The following is a 14401-nucleotide window of genomic DNA, read 5'->3' as shown; positions in this document are numbered from 1 at the left end:
GTGTGAATAATTTCGGTGTCCCTGATGAGGTCTTCCAAACGCGGCTTCTTGTCATGTGTGCCAATGTAATGCTGGTGAATAGCTCCAGTGTGTGGTCTTCTGAGAGACTGCCGTTGAGTTTCCCTCAACTGAATAAAATAATCTAACGATACTCAGAATGAACGTAGAAGACCCCCCCCCCCGGCCCCGGGGGGAGTAGGGGGCATGGGGGGGGGGGAAAGATTATAGAGAAGCCAAAAAAGCGTGAGGAGGGGAGCAATTGGCGGCCGATGTGCGAAAGGCGAGACACGAGGGGAGCGGGGGAATCGGGGGCCAGGGGAGGAGGACGGCGGCCGCCTGCTTGAATGGGAAAGGAGTTTCTGGTGTCAGGTCAGGAGAATGCTCAAAGTAGTAGGGAGAGGGGGAAGAGGAGAAGGGGAAGATGAAGAGGAGGAGGAGAAGGAAGGGGAAGAGGAGGAGGAAGAAGGGGAAGAGGAGGAGAAGGAAGGGGAAGAGGAGGAGGAAGAAGGGGAAGAGGAGAAGGAAGGGGAAAAGGAGGAAGAGAAGGAAGGGGAAGAGGAGGAGGAAGGGGAAGAGGAGGAGGAAGGTGAAGGGGAAGAGGAGGAGGAGGAAGGTGAAGAGGAAGAGGAGGAGGAAGGTGAAGAGGAGGAGGAGGAGAAGGAAGGGGAAGAAGAGGAGGAGGAGAAGAAGGAAGAGGAGGAGGAGGAGGAGAAGAAGGAAGAGGAGGAGAAAAAGAAGGAAGGGGAAGAGGAGGAGGAGGAGAAGAAGAAGGAAGGGGTAGAGGAGGAGGAGGAGAAGAAGGAAGGGGAAGAGGAGGAGGAGGAGAAGAAGGAAGGGGAAGAGGAGGAGGAGGAGGTGACAATGGTAATGGAGATGGTGGTGATGGAAAATGTGGTGGTGATGGGGATCTTGGTGTTGTTGTTTTGGTGGCGATGGCTACGGTGGTGATAGTATCGTGGTGGTAGTGACCGTGGAGGTGGTGTTGAGGGTGTTTCTAGACTAGGTAACAGGGTGGTTCGTTAACCAAACAGGTGTTACTAACCCGGGCCAATATCCGAACTGCGGGACGTCCATCAATGTCAACGTTGCAAATTACTCCGTTGCATAATACACTTCCAACCGCCTATAACTCCTCGTTCAGCTCCTTAGCCGCTCCCTACGGCTATCCTAACACACCGGGCGAAGGTTCCACGTTAGCAGATAAGTGCTTCCAGGCTAAGCTCCTCGCTGTGATATGTCCTCGCTGAGGTCGAGTTGAACAACGCGGTGACAAGCTTGATAGACTTTGATCTGGCTGAGGGCAGGTGGTTCTATTCAGGCGAATAGTCAAGCGACCCCCAGTCTGAAGAAGACCAGGGTCGAGACCCCCTGCACAACATATCGCCTCTCCTTAGCCAGAAGACTGAATGAGGATGTGTGTCAACAGGAATGCACGAGGAGGGCATTAAAGTGGTGATGCGCATTTGGAGTAGTGGGCTGTTGCTGCCGGTGTTACTGGATAGCCCACCCCCCTCCCCCCCGTGTGGTTGGAGGCGGCCTCCGGGAGACCAGGGTCCCCCCCCCCTCAACTTCGTACCTTCTGTCCTATTATTAGCATTTAGGTTTTATTCTTATTAATCTATTGTTTTGATGGTGTATGTGTTTGTCTATATCTGTTTGTCAATTTATGTTTGTTGTTGTTCCTCTTCGTATTGTCGGCGTTGATTAAGATTATCATTTCATCCGAGGCATTACTCAAATTGCATGCAAGATAATAGAATAGTGGTGGGAACACTCCTTTCTGCCAAACGCTAGTAGAAGCTCTAAACAAGTTATTTTACCTTTGATATGTCTAGTCTTACTCTTTACTGCTCTGGCAAGTTTGGGTTTCAACCCGTGGGCAGCATCTGCTAAAATTTCCCATAATTTGTTTCGTGGCATTTACTCAAAGGCTTTTCCTAAATCGACGAAAACAATGCAGATATTCTTAGCCCATTCCTAACTCTACTGCCATTTTCAGTGTGAAAATAAGACCTATCGTACCATTTTGCAGTCTTAAATCCATACTGTCGATGGTGGTAGATGACTCGTGGATGGGAGTGGGTACGTGCCTTTTGAATTGGCTACCTCCCTTATAAGGGGGAAAACTTTTGGTATATAGATAGATTATTATTATTATTATTATTATTTATATTTCGAATGGCGAGAAAGAATGACGAGAGAGCGAGAACGGAAACGAAGACAGGATGTGTGGGAGAAACTTGGGAGATGAGATGGAACAAGACATGGAATGAACTAGGAAATGGATACACAGCATAACAAATACATACAATATAGTTATTAATTTCAATTCAATTTTAAAGATGGATTAAGAACAAATGCAAATGAGATCGACTACAGACGGATGTAATATTTCTTTTTCTGAACTCCTAAATCTTCTAGATATCATTGACTTCATCTAAGAGGACTAAGAACATTAGTTGAGGTTAGGGTTGTAGTAAAGAACACGAGAAAAGCTTCTGCTATACCATCGAAAAATAGTGAAGACATTGTGTATTGGCTCCATCGCATTTTCATAATCGCATGGCATAAGGACCGCGTACATGTTGATGGATATGAATTGATGACTGGCATCTAATTGTAAAATACTTAGAAAAAAAGCAACTGAAATTATAGTAAAACTAATAAAGCACCCTGTGAACACACACTTAGAAATAATATGGAATAATTCTAGAGAGAAATAATAGATTTGGTAGGAGGAGGGCCAGTATGGATTTAAGACGACAAATGGTACGATAGGTCTGAATTTCATACTAAAAATGACAGTGAAGAAGAGTTGGGAATGGGCTGAGAATATCTACATCGTTTTCGTCGATTTAGGAAAGGCATTTGAGTAAATGTCTCGAAATTAATTATGGGGAATTTTAACAGATGCTGCCCACGGGTTGCGACCAAAACTTGCCAGAGCAGTAAAGAGTAAGACTAAAGACAACAAAAGCAAAATAACTTGATTAGAGATTCTACTAACGTTTGGCAGAAAGGAGTGTTCCCACCACTATTGTATTATCTTGGATGCAATTTGAGTAATGCCTCGGATGAAATGATAATCTTAACGCCGACAATATTGTATGCTTACGTTTTACACATTTATTTGTTTATCAATTATGTATTTGTTTTTATTCATTTGTGTTTACTTATGTATGTTAATTTGTGTTTATTTATTTTTACTTGCTTTTTGTTTGTGTATGTTCATTTGTGTGTTTATTTATTTTCATTTACTTTTTTATCTATTACAGAAACTCGACAACCTTGCAGAAGCCTTACTGCCGCCGCCCCGCAGGCCCGTCGACCACCCCGCTGCCCCAAGAGCAGCAGCAGCGGCAGCAGCAGCAGAACCAGCAGGAGGCACTCGGGTGGTGCGCGTGGGGGCGGCCCCAGCAGTAGTAGTAGTAGTAGTCCCCACCTCGCAGGGCTGTGCGTGGTTCCCTCGTAGTTCCAGGGAATAGTCCTTAGGAAGAAGCTGCTGGTTTTCGTTCAATACGTCCTTTCATAGAAGGTAATTTATCATATTGAATCTGTAGGTTGTTGTATTGGACATGAATCTATTATTGAAATTATTATTATTATCACTATTACTGTTATTATTATCATAATTTTTATTATCATGAAAATGTTGCTACATGTCTGTACTTATTTTTGTCCTACTATCAAGTAACTGAATACATTCTACATAACCCAAGGTATATTATTTTTATTTAATTGATTATTTATTTATTAATTACTTTATTTATTCGTTTTTTAGCCATCATGCTGGGCCCTTACCTCGCACGTCTAGGGTTGGTTCCCGTGTACAATGTGGCCAGTGCAAGAAATTCGGTGGCCAGGGCCATGCGGCTTGGCCCTGTGGCCCATGCTTCCACCATTGAGTACCAGCCCATCAAGTCTGTCCTGGTGGCCAATCGAGGTAAGATGTATTGATTTCAGGCATCATCAGAGGTTCTTCATTGGGAACATCAGGGTAATCACGATGAGGTAGATTGACCCAGGATCGTTAATTAACCAGTTTGTTGCCACGAGTTTCATGACGGAAAAACCCGCACCCCCGCAGTAGCCGGCACCGGTCCTTGGGCATTACCACATATCTCTATGGAGGGGGGGGGGGTAGTCCCTTGTTGTCAGCTCAACATGTGTTAAAAAGTGTTAGAAAAAGTTGAAGTTGATAGAGACAGTGATGTGAACGACGATGTGATCGATTTTTTAATTAAACACGTTGGACTGTGTCGTTCAGGAAGCTATCTTCAAATCACTGATACGGTCGGGCTATACAGAGTACATTTGATTGTAGCCGTATCCTGAAGGGGGCCATCAAGTTTGGTACACTTTCACATCCAGTGGCGTCCCATAGTTAAAATTGATGGGGGTGTTGCTTCAGTAAAAGAAATACAATTCAAACATGTAAAAAGAAATTTTAAACAGAATTGATAAGATTAAAAAATACTGGTAGCCTAAATTGTTTCATTTCAAGAATATAGTAGACGGGTTTGCACAACGTACGCTGAGTCAAGAACAAACATTACCTCACACTTGCACAACGCTGCAGCTTTTTATCTCGGACGTGCGCATGCATACACAACAGTCAAACACCGCGTCGATGGAACTGTAAAGCGCACAGTTCCGTACTAGGATTTTTTTTTTTTTTTTTTTAATTTGAATTTTCTCATGAGCTAAGGCATGGCTACCAGTTGCGGATCCAGGGGGAAGGGGACTGAGCCCCCCCCCCATTCATTCTTTCATTACTTCGTTGCAGAGGTCGAAAAACCTACCTCGTGAACACCGGTACATAGCATAAAGCTGTATTACAGTGGCAGAAATATATTCAGCATATTGAGGGTAAATCATTGAAAATATAAGATGAAGTATTACTTTTATCCAATATTTTGAAAAAAGTAAAGTGAGAACATATACTTCAATTTATATTCAAAATCATTGTATTCATGCTAGTACATCTCTATTAAAGTGTCATATATTAACAAAATTCAGGTTAGCCCCCCTCAAGCGTCATCTACATTTACAAAATTCAGGTTCCCCCCCCCCAATTTTGATCCTGGATCCGCCACTGGTAGCTACTAACATTAAGTTTAAGAATTATGTAATTGCAAGTATAAAGAAAGAATAAAGAAAAAACTCTTTATATTGAAAGATATCAATAATATCAAGTGAAAATAGGGGTGCTGCAGTTCCACAGTACCAATGCATGAGCTACCACTGACAAGTGCTCATTCTCAAGGAAAGTATATGAACAACTTGTTGGTAATTTTAAGCAACCGGATCATGCAGTCTTGGGCTGAGCTGGCTTTGAACCTACAATCTGCTCAACAGATCACTGTTACCCTTATCTTACTTTACCATTCTTATTTCATTATTGTATTTAGTGTTACATTTCCCAGACTATTTAAAAGAAAAAATAATAATAATAAACTTCTTGTAATGTATGAGTGGTCGAAAAGACAGAAAATATTTATTTATTGTGATTAATACAAGAGGGTAATTGGTTAGACGAAGACCAGTATCCACAATTTTAGATATCAGCAGGTATTAAAGGTACATAAACTCCTGTTGATAGTATGTTTTGTACTTGTCTTTCTCATAAGACAGTCCATTTCAACAGTACAGTTTGAGTTCTACAGCACATATTTCCTTCTTCAAGTAACTTTCTATTTGTTCGTTTCAGGTGAGATTGCCATTCGAGTGTTCAGAGCTTGCACCGAACTTGGATTACGATCAGTGGCCATCTACAGCGAACAAGATAAAATGCACATGCACAGACAGAAGGCAGATGAGTCGTATTTAATTGGTGAAGGGCTTCCACCTGTTGAAGCTTACCTAAGCATTCCAGAGATTATTCGGGTCGCAAAGGTGAGTGATGAATAGAAAATATGGATATACAAGGTATTCCACCATTTACTACACTTCTTTCTATTCCCGCCCATTCCCCTTATCTGACACACTGTGTTTGCATACCATTAATACTTCTTACTTGATACATATCTACTTGTTTTCTTCTTCCACTTCTCCCCTCTCTTTCTTCCTTAGAGCTAGAGTAAGAAATGTGGAGAGACAGGGGACAGAGATGAGAAAGGAGTTTTCAGTTAGGGTAGAATAGAGAGTGCTGAGGTCATTTGAGCATATGGAAAGAATGAAAGATAAAAAACTAGTTAAAAATATGGAAACAGAAGTGGATGCTGTGAGCTTGAGAGTAAGACTGAGAAGGAGGTGGATAGATGGATGGATGGATGGATGGAGTTGTGAAGGAGGCTTTAGGTGTATGTGGAATGACTGTTGAGTAGGGAAGAGAGAGTACAAAAGATAAGAGTGATGGGAGGTAGAATCCAAATGGGTGAAGAGATGACATGACCCGAAAGGATGTTTTCATCCTTCATAATATATTTTGAGGCAGGGGAGTATTGTATGGTTAAGTGGTTGGAAGAGCTTTGCCTCTATGCATTGAATTTGACCCAAGCAATGTGGCAGAGAATAGAACAACTTTCCATCCCCAGTGTGCTGAGGTGGGAAAGGTTATTGAATAGGTTATATTTGTTGATGATATGTAGGCTATATGTTCCTTGTCTTGACCACCCCTTCATAAAAGAGAAGTCCCTTGGTATATACATAGGAGTAGGTAAAGTGGTAGATTGGGGAAACAAAAGAAATGGAGTACAGAATGTTGGGAGTAGGAAGAACACCAGGAGCACTTAAAGTGTGAGGGGATAAAAAATATAATTTGGTACCTTAGTAGATATGCTGTACAAATTAAAGGTAACCCTGTATGCTGACATAATAAGTATAGTATGTATGTTCTGATAATTTTATTTTGTTTATTTTTATTTATTTATTTTATTATTATTATTATTTCATTTACAAAATTTGATTTATACTTTTCTTTTCAGGAAAATAATGTAGATGCCATCCACCCTGGTTATGGTTTCTTGTCAGAACGTTCAGATTTTGCACAAGCTTGCATTGATAATGGAATTCGTTTTATTGGTCCATCACCAGGAGTAGTTAAAAGAATGGGAGATAAGGTAGCTGCACGTGCAGCAGCTATTGCAGCCGGTAAGTTGAGAATGGTATTATATCCTTGTAAATTAAAACATTGTTTTATATTCTGCCCTCAACATTACTCTGTATATTAACAACTACCTGTGTAGTTGTTGCTCATAACAGTTGTAAGTATGTTGGGAATTTAATACGATTTTATAGATAGTACAAATTGCAGACATTTAAAACTGGTTACAGCAATATAGAGGTAACATTTGGTGTCAACTTTGTGAGGATCCTCTTTTTCATATTTTCTCTTGCATAGAATAAGGGGAAAAAATATGCTTTGATTCAGCTATCTCCCCAAGGAAGGGGTATTAAGGCCTTTGCATATGTCTCATATTATATTTTTCATTAACTAACCATTACTTAAGTATTTCATTTCGTAATTTGTAGGTGTTCAAGTGGTTCCTGGTACAGATCAGCCAGTCACCACTGAGGAGGAAGCAATGGAATTCTGTGTAAAATATGGCCTTCCAGTCATGCTCAAAGCAGCTTATGGCGGAGGAGGGCGAGGAATGAGAGTCGTCCGGGAATTGTCAGTACGTAATAAGCAACAATTTAGTATTTTCTCTTTTTTTTTTCTATCTTGAAGTTACATATTCATAACTTTGAGGACAATTTTTAGAGTTTTTATTTTTATTTTTTCTTGGAAGCTGGTTGTAAACAGAAATAGTTGTTTTTGTCTTTCTAATTTTGTGAGGGATCAGTGATGGGTATTTGGAAGTGGTGATCATGCGAGATGGGTATAGAAGAGAATCATCTTTCTGGCACCCATTTTCTAAATCCGTCAATGCCCTCACCTTCACCTCAAGGTGCAGACCTGAGGGGCTGACACTTGGTACCCAGATTTCTAGTTAGTGAAGCTCAAACCAGCAATTATTATTATTATTGTTATTATTCAGGTTTTGTGATTTTTTTTCATGCCAGCTATATTCTACATATAATTACATTTACAGACTATTTTCCTGCAGAGAAAAAAGTACAGAATCAGAAAATATATTCACTGTCATCATATTATTATGCATTTTAGAGCATTGTATAGGAAAAGTATATATTTCCTCATGTATAGTTAATTGTTATTCTCAGGTCTTTCTAGGATTAAATTGTTCATATATGTTATGTTGGTAATACATAATGATAATGCATGTAGTAATGCCGTGGCCTTTGTTTCAGGATGTGCGTGAAAGCTTTAACAGAGCTACGTCAGAAGCAAAGGCTGCTTTTGGAAATGGTGCCATGTTCATAGAAAAGTTTATTGAGAGACCACGACATATTGAACTTCAGATTTTAGGAGATCATGCAGGCAATATTGTTCACCTCTTTGAACGAGACTGCTCAGTACAAAGAAGACATCAGAAGTTAGTTGAAGTTGCACCAGCCCCCAATCTAGATCAGAGGGTAGGTTCTTGTTTACTAGGGATTCTGATATGTATACAATATGTGTGATACATGAGGGAGAGTGGGTGGGGGACGGGGGGTGAGGGAGTATGTGTGAGAAATAAATTGATGCAGCCCGAAGGGATTTCTCCTCCTCTTCTCCTTTTCTGCATTAGGGGACAGAGAGGGGGGTTGTCGATTTAATGAAGCGGCCTTGCTGTGGATGTCCTGTGTCTTGTGACACTGCTTCTGACCCAGGGCAGTGGACAAGAAGCAGGGATGACCCTTCATCCAGGAGGTGCCAAGATAAGAAGGAGAGGAGGGAAAAGGGTAGAGGGGAGTGGAGTATTTAGGGGATGGAATGGGTGTGAGTGGTTTCTATGCCTTTGTTTTTTGGCTACCTCCCGTGTAAGGGGGAAAAAGCCTTTGGTATATGTATGTATACAATATGTAGAGTATGTAATACTCAAGGCATCTGCTATTTTTAATTTAGCAACAGTAGCCTCTGTCTTTACTCTCATGTATTGCAGACAACACTATTCCAGTACTGATGATTTCATTGTCACTGATTTAGGTGCTGAAATAGAAGGGGAGGATGAACAGGTTTTATTTAGATATGAAGTGGTTGTCAGCTTTGATTCAGCCACCCCTCCCTACAAAGGAAAGAGGGCCTTTGAGAGATAATTACTATAATTTCAATGTTTCAAACCTTGTCTGGAATCTGTCTTCAGAGGTACATTGGGAGGCTGTAGATCTTATCCTCTTGTATATAACATGGGGGAAGTTCACTGAACAAAAAAAGAAGCATATCACAGAGTGTGTACCCACCTAGTCATACCCTAGTATCAATCACGAAGAACCCACAGTCGGAATAAAAGGAAACTTAGAAAAAGTATAACTTCTATATTTTGGCTAATAGCTATAGCCCTCTTAAGAAAAGTACTTTCCTGAAGAGAGCTATAGCTATTAGCCGAAATATAGAACTTATACTTTCTTCTAAGTTTCCTTTTCTTCTGACTGTGGGTTCTTCATGATTATTATTTTACAAACGTTCTACTACATTTTGTCTAAGTGATACCCTAGTATGTTTGAGTGATGGTGGATCATGCCTGTGTAGTATAAAAGAACACACCTTATACCCAAGGGTTCTCTTCCAAGGTGGTGCTTCCCACAGTCCAGTGTAATAGGCTGCAATTAACTAAATAACAGCATATTTGAAAATGTGCCATTCATTGCCTTTCAGGTAAGAGAAGCCATGGCAGCAGATGCAGTGAAGTTGGCCCAGTTTGTTGGTTATGAAAATGCTGGTACTGTTGAGTTCTTGCTGGACAACAGAGGGAACTACTACTTTATTGAGGTCAATGCCAGACTACAAGTGGAACACACTGTTACAGAAGAGATTACAGGGTGAGTATTGCTTAGTCCACATTAAGATGTATTTGATATTTAGTTGAGACTTCTATCCTGTAGGACTATGTCATGCCAAAGAGGCGAAGTCATAGAGATGGTAAAGATGCAGCCCGAAGGGATTTCTCCCCGTCTTCTCCTTTTCTGCATGAGGAGACTGAGAGGGGGGGGGGGGGTTGCCAATTTAATGAAGTGGCTTTGCTGTGGATGTGCTGTGTCTTGCGACACTGCTTCTGACCCAGGGCAGTGGACAAATGCAGGGATGACCCATCATCCAGGAGGTGCCAAGATAAGAGGGAGGGAAGAGGGTAGAGGGGAGTGGATTATGTAGGGGATGGAATGGGTGGGAATGGTTTCTGTGCCTTTGTTTTTTGGCTACCTCCCATGTAAGGGGGAAAAAGCCGTTGGTATGTGTGTATGTAGTAGAAAAGAAGGATGTTAGAAGATAAAAGTGATAAGCATCCTTTTATAAGTGGAGGCTGGTTTCCAATCATAGAAAAACATTGTGTAACTCAAGTCCACAGGAATGTCAGTAAAATATAAAAATTGTCAAATACTTATCATTTGTTTAGTCAGTACCCCATATGAGGCCTTTGATATGCTAATTGATAAATAGATAATTGTGTGCTGTTCTTGTGACTTAAGAATGCATGATAAAAATGTTGCCTTTGTGTTCCCAAGCATGTTATTAAGGGTGTAATGGAGCCAGGGAGTGGAAGTCCTTGTATATTTTTCCAAAGAAGAGTCAAGGCATTCTTTGATTTGGCTATCCTTTTATATAAGGAAAAAGGCCATTGGTATATACATACATAGGGATTTCATTGAGACAATGTCACATGGAAGAAACAGTTCATCTCAAATGCTCTTTCAGAATTGATTTGGTTCAGTCACAAATTCGTGTTGCCGAAGGCTTAACGTTACCCGAGATGGGAATGTCACAAGAAAAGATTCATGCCCAGGGCTCAGCCATTCAGTGCCGAGTTACCACAGAAGATCCAGCAAAAGCTTTTCAACCTGACACAGGAAGACTAGAGGTTAGTAAAAGGAATTTAGAGAAGTGGTTTGGAGTTAATATATTATTCACATTTTCTTCTCGTTAGAAATTACTTGCAACGAATATCATTTGAAACATGTCATTTAAATGTTTTAACTTTAAGGTGACCAATGCTTTGATGTTCAGCATAATCAGTAGAAAATATAATGTTGTTTTGCTGACAGTGTTTATTTTTTGCTATGATTCTTCACATAGAATTTTCCTTACAGGTTTTCCGTAGTGGTGAAGGTATGGGCATTCGTCTTGATGGAGCCTCTGCCTTTGCTGGGGCCATCATATCTCCATACTACGATTCTCTTTTGGTCAAAGTTATTTCAAGAGCTTCAGACTTACATGCGTCAGCTGCCAAAATGAATAGGTCTCTTCGAGAATTTAGAATTCGTGGAGTAAAGGTTTGTATGGGTAGTCTTATTTTAACTGAATACCAAACATGAAATATTTCTAACATTGTATTGAATTGGTAAGACTGGATGGTGTGAATTTGGAGATGTCTACAAGTGGGACTAAGGGAGATTAGTAGTTGAAGCTTATTTTCCTCTCCTGGCTCCAGACATACTGTCTACATCTTTTTGTAATAACTTGTAGTCCTTGTACAACTTTCAGTCTTCGTCTTTTTATTCTCATGATTTTTGCCTCATCTTTAGATATGTTAACATAGGTTGATGTATTTTCCATTATGTCAAGTGCTGTCAGTGATAGAATTCAACTTAGGCAGATTGAGGGATTGGGGATCCAATTTCTTTATTTTTCTCATGTGAAGAATCGGTGTGCTTTGAGTCAGCCATCCTCTATATAGAGTGGAAAAGGCCATTGGTATATACATAGTGTGAATAGTTACTATATCATATAACATCTCATTTTTTTATCTTGGATTTTATTTACTTTCAAGAGACTAACTTGCTAGGAAAAAAATAACAGTTTATTCAACAAGATATTACACATTACATTTGCATGTTGAAGATGCACATATATACATACATATAAACATTGATTTGATGAAAAGGAGAGAGCGGAAGCAATAGCTTATAAAATATTCCTTTTTTTTCACAGACCAATATACCTTTCCTCTTGAATGTGTTGGAGAACCAGAAATTCCTCAACGGCACAATTGACACAACCTTCATCGATGAAAACCCACAGCTCTTCCAGTTCCAACCATCACAAAACAGAGCTCAGAAGCTTCTTAACTACCTTGGTATTTCTATTTTACTTGTTCATACTAACATTTAAGTTTTACCTCATGAAAGAACATGTGAACTTTGGTATATCTTTGAAGATGTAGTTTTAAGAATGCAAGTTTTGTATAAAGATATGGTATACACTTGAGTAGTTAGGGTCTGCTAAATTAAAATGATAAAGTGATACTGACCATTTGCCCATTGTATTGGAAATCTCTGCCCCCGTCAGGAGTCAGAATAGAACAGTACTCCCTGTATTAAGCAAATTTGAGCTGCACTTCTCCATATCTGGGGTCTCCTCTTAGAAAACAGTCATAAATGCCGCCTCTCCCTGATCCCTTCCCCCTCCCGCAGGAGTCTGAGGTACCCTTCAGCACATATCATGTTTTAGTAGTTGAACTGTATGTGCAGCACTAAGTCATAGGCAGAACTGTTATTCCTTTTAATGTATCATACACAAATCCCCCCCTAACTAACATTTTATGTAAGACTTTTAACAAATTATAGTTTTTCCTACATGGTGGATTTTACTCATGGTCTGTTATTGTCTCAGTCAATAATTTTTTTTCATATATCAATCAAATTTGGAATGATTTGGTTGATCCTATTTTGCAGTGAGTACTTTAATATCAGAACTCAAACAGTATCATAATTTCTATGCATTATTAACTCCCATGCCCTCACTTTATATGTTGAACTTTGACCTCTTTATCATGGTAAAGAATCAATCAGCATTTTCTGAGGACACAGAGAAATGAAAATAACTTAAGTAATTATATTTTGGTATGCATGGTATCCATCTTATATGCACCATTTGGAATATAGTGATTTAAGACATACCGGTAGATGAAATTTTACCACACTTTAACATAAGTGAAATTTAGATAAATTTTGAATACATCAGAAATGTGCATGTTATGACAGTTATCATTGTAGATAAGTCATCTAGATTAACTTTTTCAATTAACTATAGAGGGAAAATTTTATAGTGCTTGCTTGTACACAGTACCTAATAAGGTGATAAAGAAGAATCTGATGCTATATTTCTTAGTGATCGTGGTTGATTATTTTTATTATACTGCTTAAAGTGCACATGATAAAAGTTATAGTACAAGCTTATGCATGTTTTTGTGTGCTTTATAATAAGTTTGAATATATTAGATTTGTTTATTTTACAGATCTATTTGAGTTCATTAATGTACACTCAATATATTTGAGGAGATATTTTTTTCATCAAAATTGGCTTGAGATATGTAGATAGTGTAGTTCTTTTATGTCTGAAAAAGGTTGAAGAGATTGAGAGAAATTTTTATCAGAAGTTTTACAGTAAAAATATTTAGAAATGCAATATACAGATGTATAATTTGGCATGGAAAAATCCTAGGGTTTGATAGCTATTTATTTTATTCAGATAAATTGTGGTATATGCATATCTAAATGTGAATTAGTGCTTCATTGAAACACAAGTTTATTGTTGATAATTGTTTGTCAGTGGTTATGAAAAGTTAACTTGTAAGACAGAGTGAGTTTATCATTATGTTGACAAATCCGAGAACTTATTCCATGAGAACAGTGCTTCCAAGGATGAAAACAGGCTGTACAGCTTGAGAAATGATATGTTGTAATGGTCTTGTGTTGAAAGCAGGAGGGATGGGAAGAAATGTATAGCATTTAGTAATCATAATAATTCCTACCCCTAGTTTCACTAACTGGAAACCTGTAACTCCACAATAGCTGGCAATGGATTGCATGTCATCCCATAGCTCTCTCTGGGAAGAAACGTTGTATTAGTTTGGGACTGATTTTCTGTCATGGGTGTATAGTAGTCAGAGGGGAGTAGCCACAGGTTGATAGTTGTTCTTGTACAAAAAGGTGAGGGAACCATGACCAAAGTTTATACAAATAATAATGATTGTTGCCTCAAGGTTCCCTGTGAGGAAAACTTGGAGCTCCATAGTGGCTGCTAACAGTTCTTGGACCTTCCCACACATCTCTCTAAGAAGAAGCTGTGGACTATTGTTTGTGTTGTATTGGTGTGGAACTGTTTCTCCTTGTCTTCACTATTTACTTGTGAATAGATGAGGAGAGAGGTAGTGAAGTGAAGGGTCTAAGCTAGTAGGTACGTAACTGTGGCCAGAGACATCACCCTTGCTTTGTGTGCTTGAGCTGTTGGGCCAAATGACAGTCACCTCTGGGAATTGGAAAGAAGTGCAGGATTTGAACCCACAACTAAGTGAAAGCAAGACCAGCATGCTACCCATTATGCCATGTAAATGAAATGGATGGGGTAAAGCAGCTTTCAGCT

The 14401-nt window shown here is 39.5% G+C and overlaps 1 protein-coding gene across 4 annotated transcripts in view; it reads left to right on the top strand.

Annotated features, from left to right (window-relative positions):
• Positions 1 to 14401, top strand: part of PCB (Pyruvate carboxylase) — a 183991-nt gene that overhangs the window by 121227 nt on the left and 48363 nt on the right. For all 4 annotated transcript variants that reach the window (XM_076201622.1, XM_076201623.1, XM_076201620.1 and 1 more), the window contains exons 2-11: positions 3276 to 3535; positions 3782 to 3943; positions 5711 to 5895; positions 6927 to 7092; positions 7474 to 7619; positions 8254 to 8478; positions 9701 to 9864; positions 10736 to 10898; positions 11128 to 11310; positions 11969 to 12113. In XM_076201622.1, coding sequence (XP_076057737.1) covers positions 3787 to 3943; positions 5711 to 5895; positions 6927 to 7092; positions 7474 to 7619; positions 8254 to 8478; positions 9701 to 9864; positions 10736 to 10898; positions 11128 to 11310; positions 11969 to 12113 — 1534 coding nt within the window. In that variant the 5' untranslated portion in view covers positions 3276 to 3535; positions 3782 to 3786. The remainder of the gene's footprint in view (positions 1 to 3275; positions 3536 to 3781; positions 3944 to 5710; positions 5896 to 6926; positions 7093 to 7473; positions 7620 to 8253; positions 8479 to 9700; positions 9865 to 10735; positions 10899 to 11127; positions 11311 to 11968; positions 12114 to 14401) is intronic.

The sequence above is a fragment of the Oratosquilla oratoria genome, chromosome 18 (genome assembly GCF_046742065.1).
Source record: "Oratosquilla oratoria isolate Oo_2021 chromosome 18, ASM4674206v1, whole genome shotgun sequence".
Taxonomy (NCBI): Eukaryota; Metazoa; Arthropoda; class Malacostraca; order Stomatopoda; family Squillidae; genus Oratosquilla; species Oratosquilla oratoria.
This window is presented reverse-complemented; position numbering and strand designations above follow the sequence as displayed.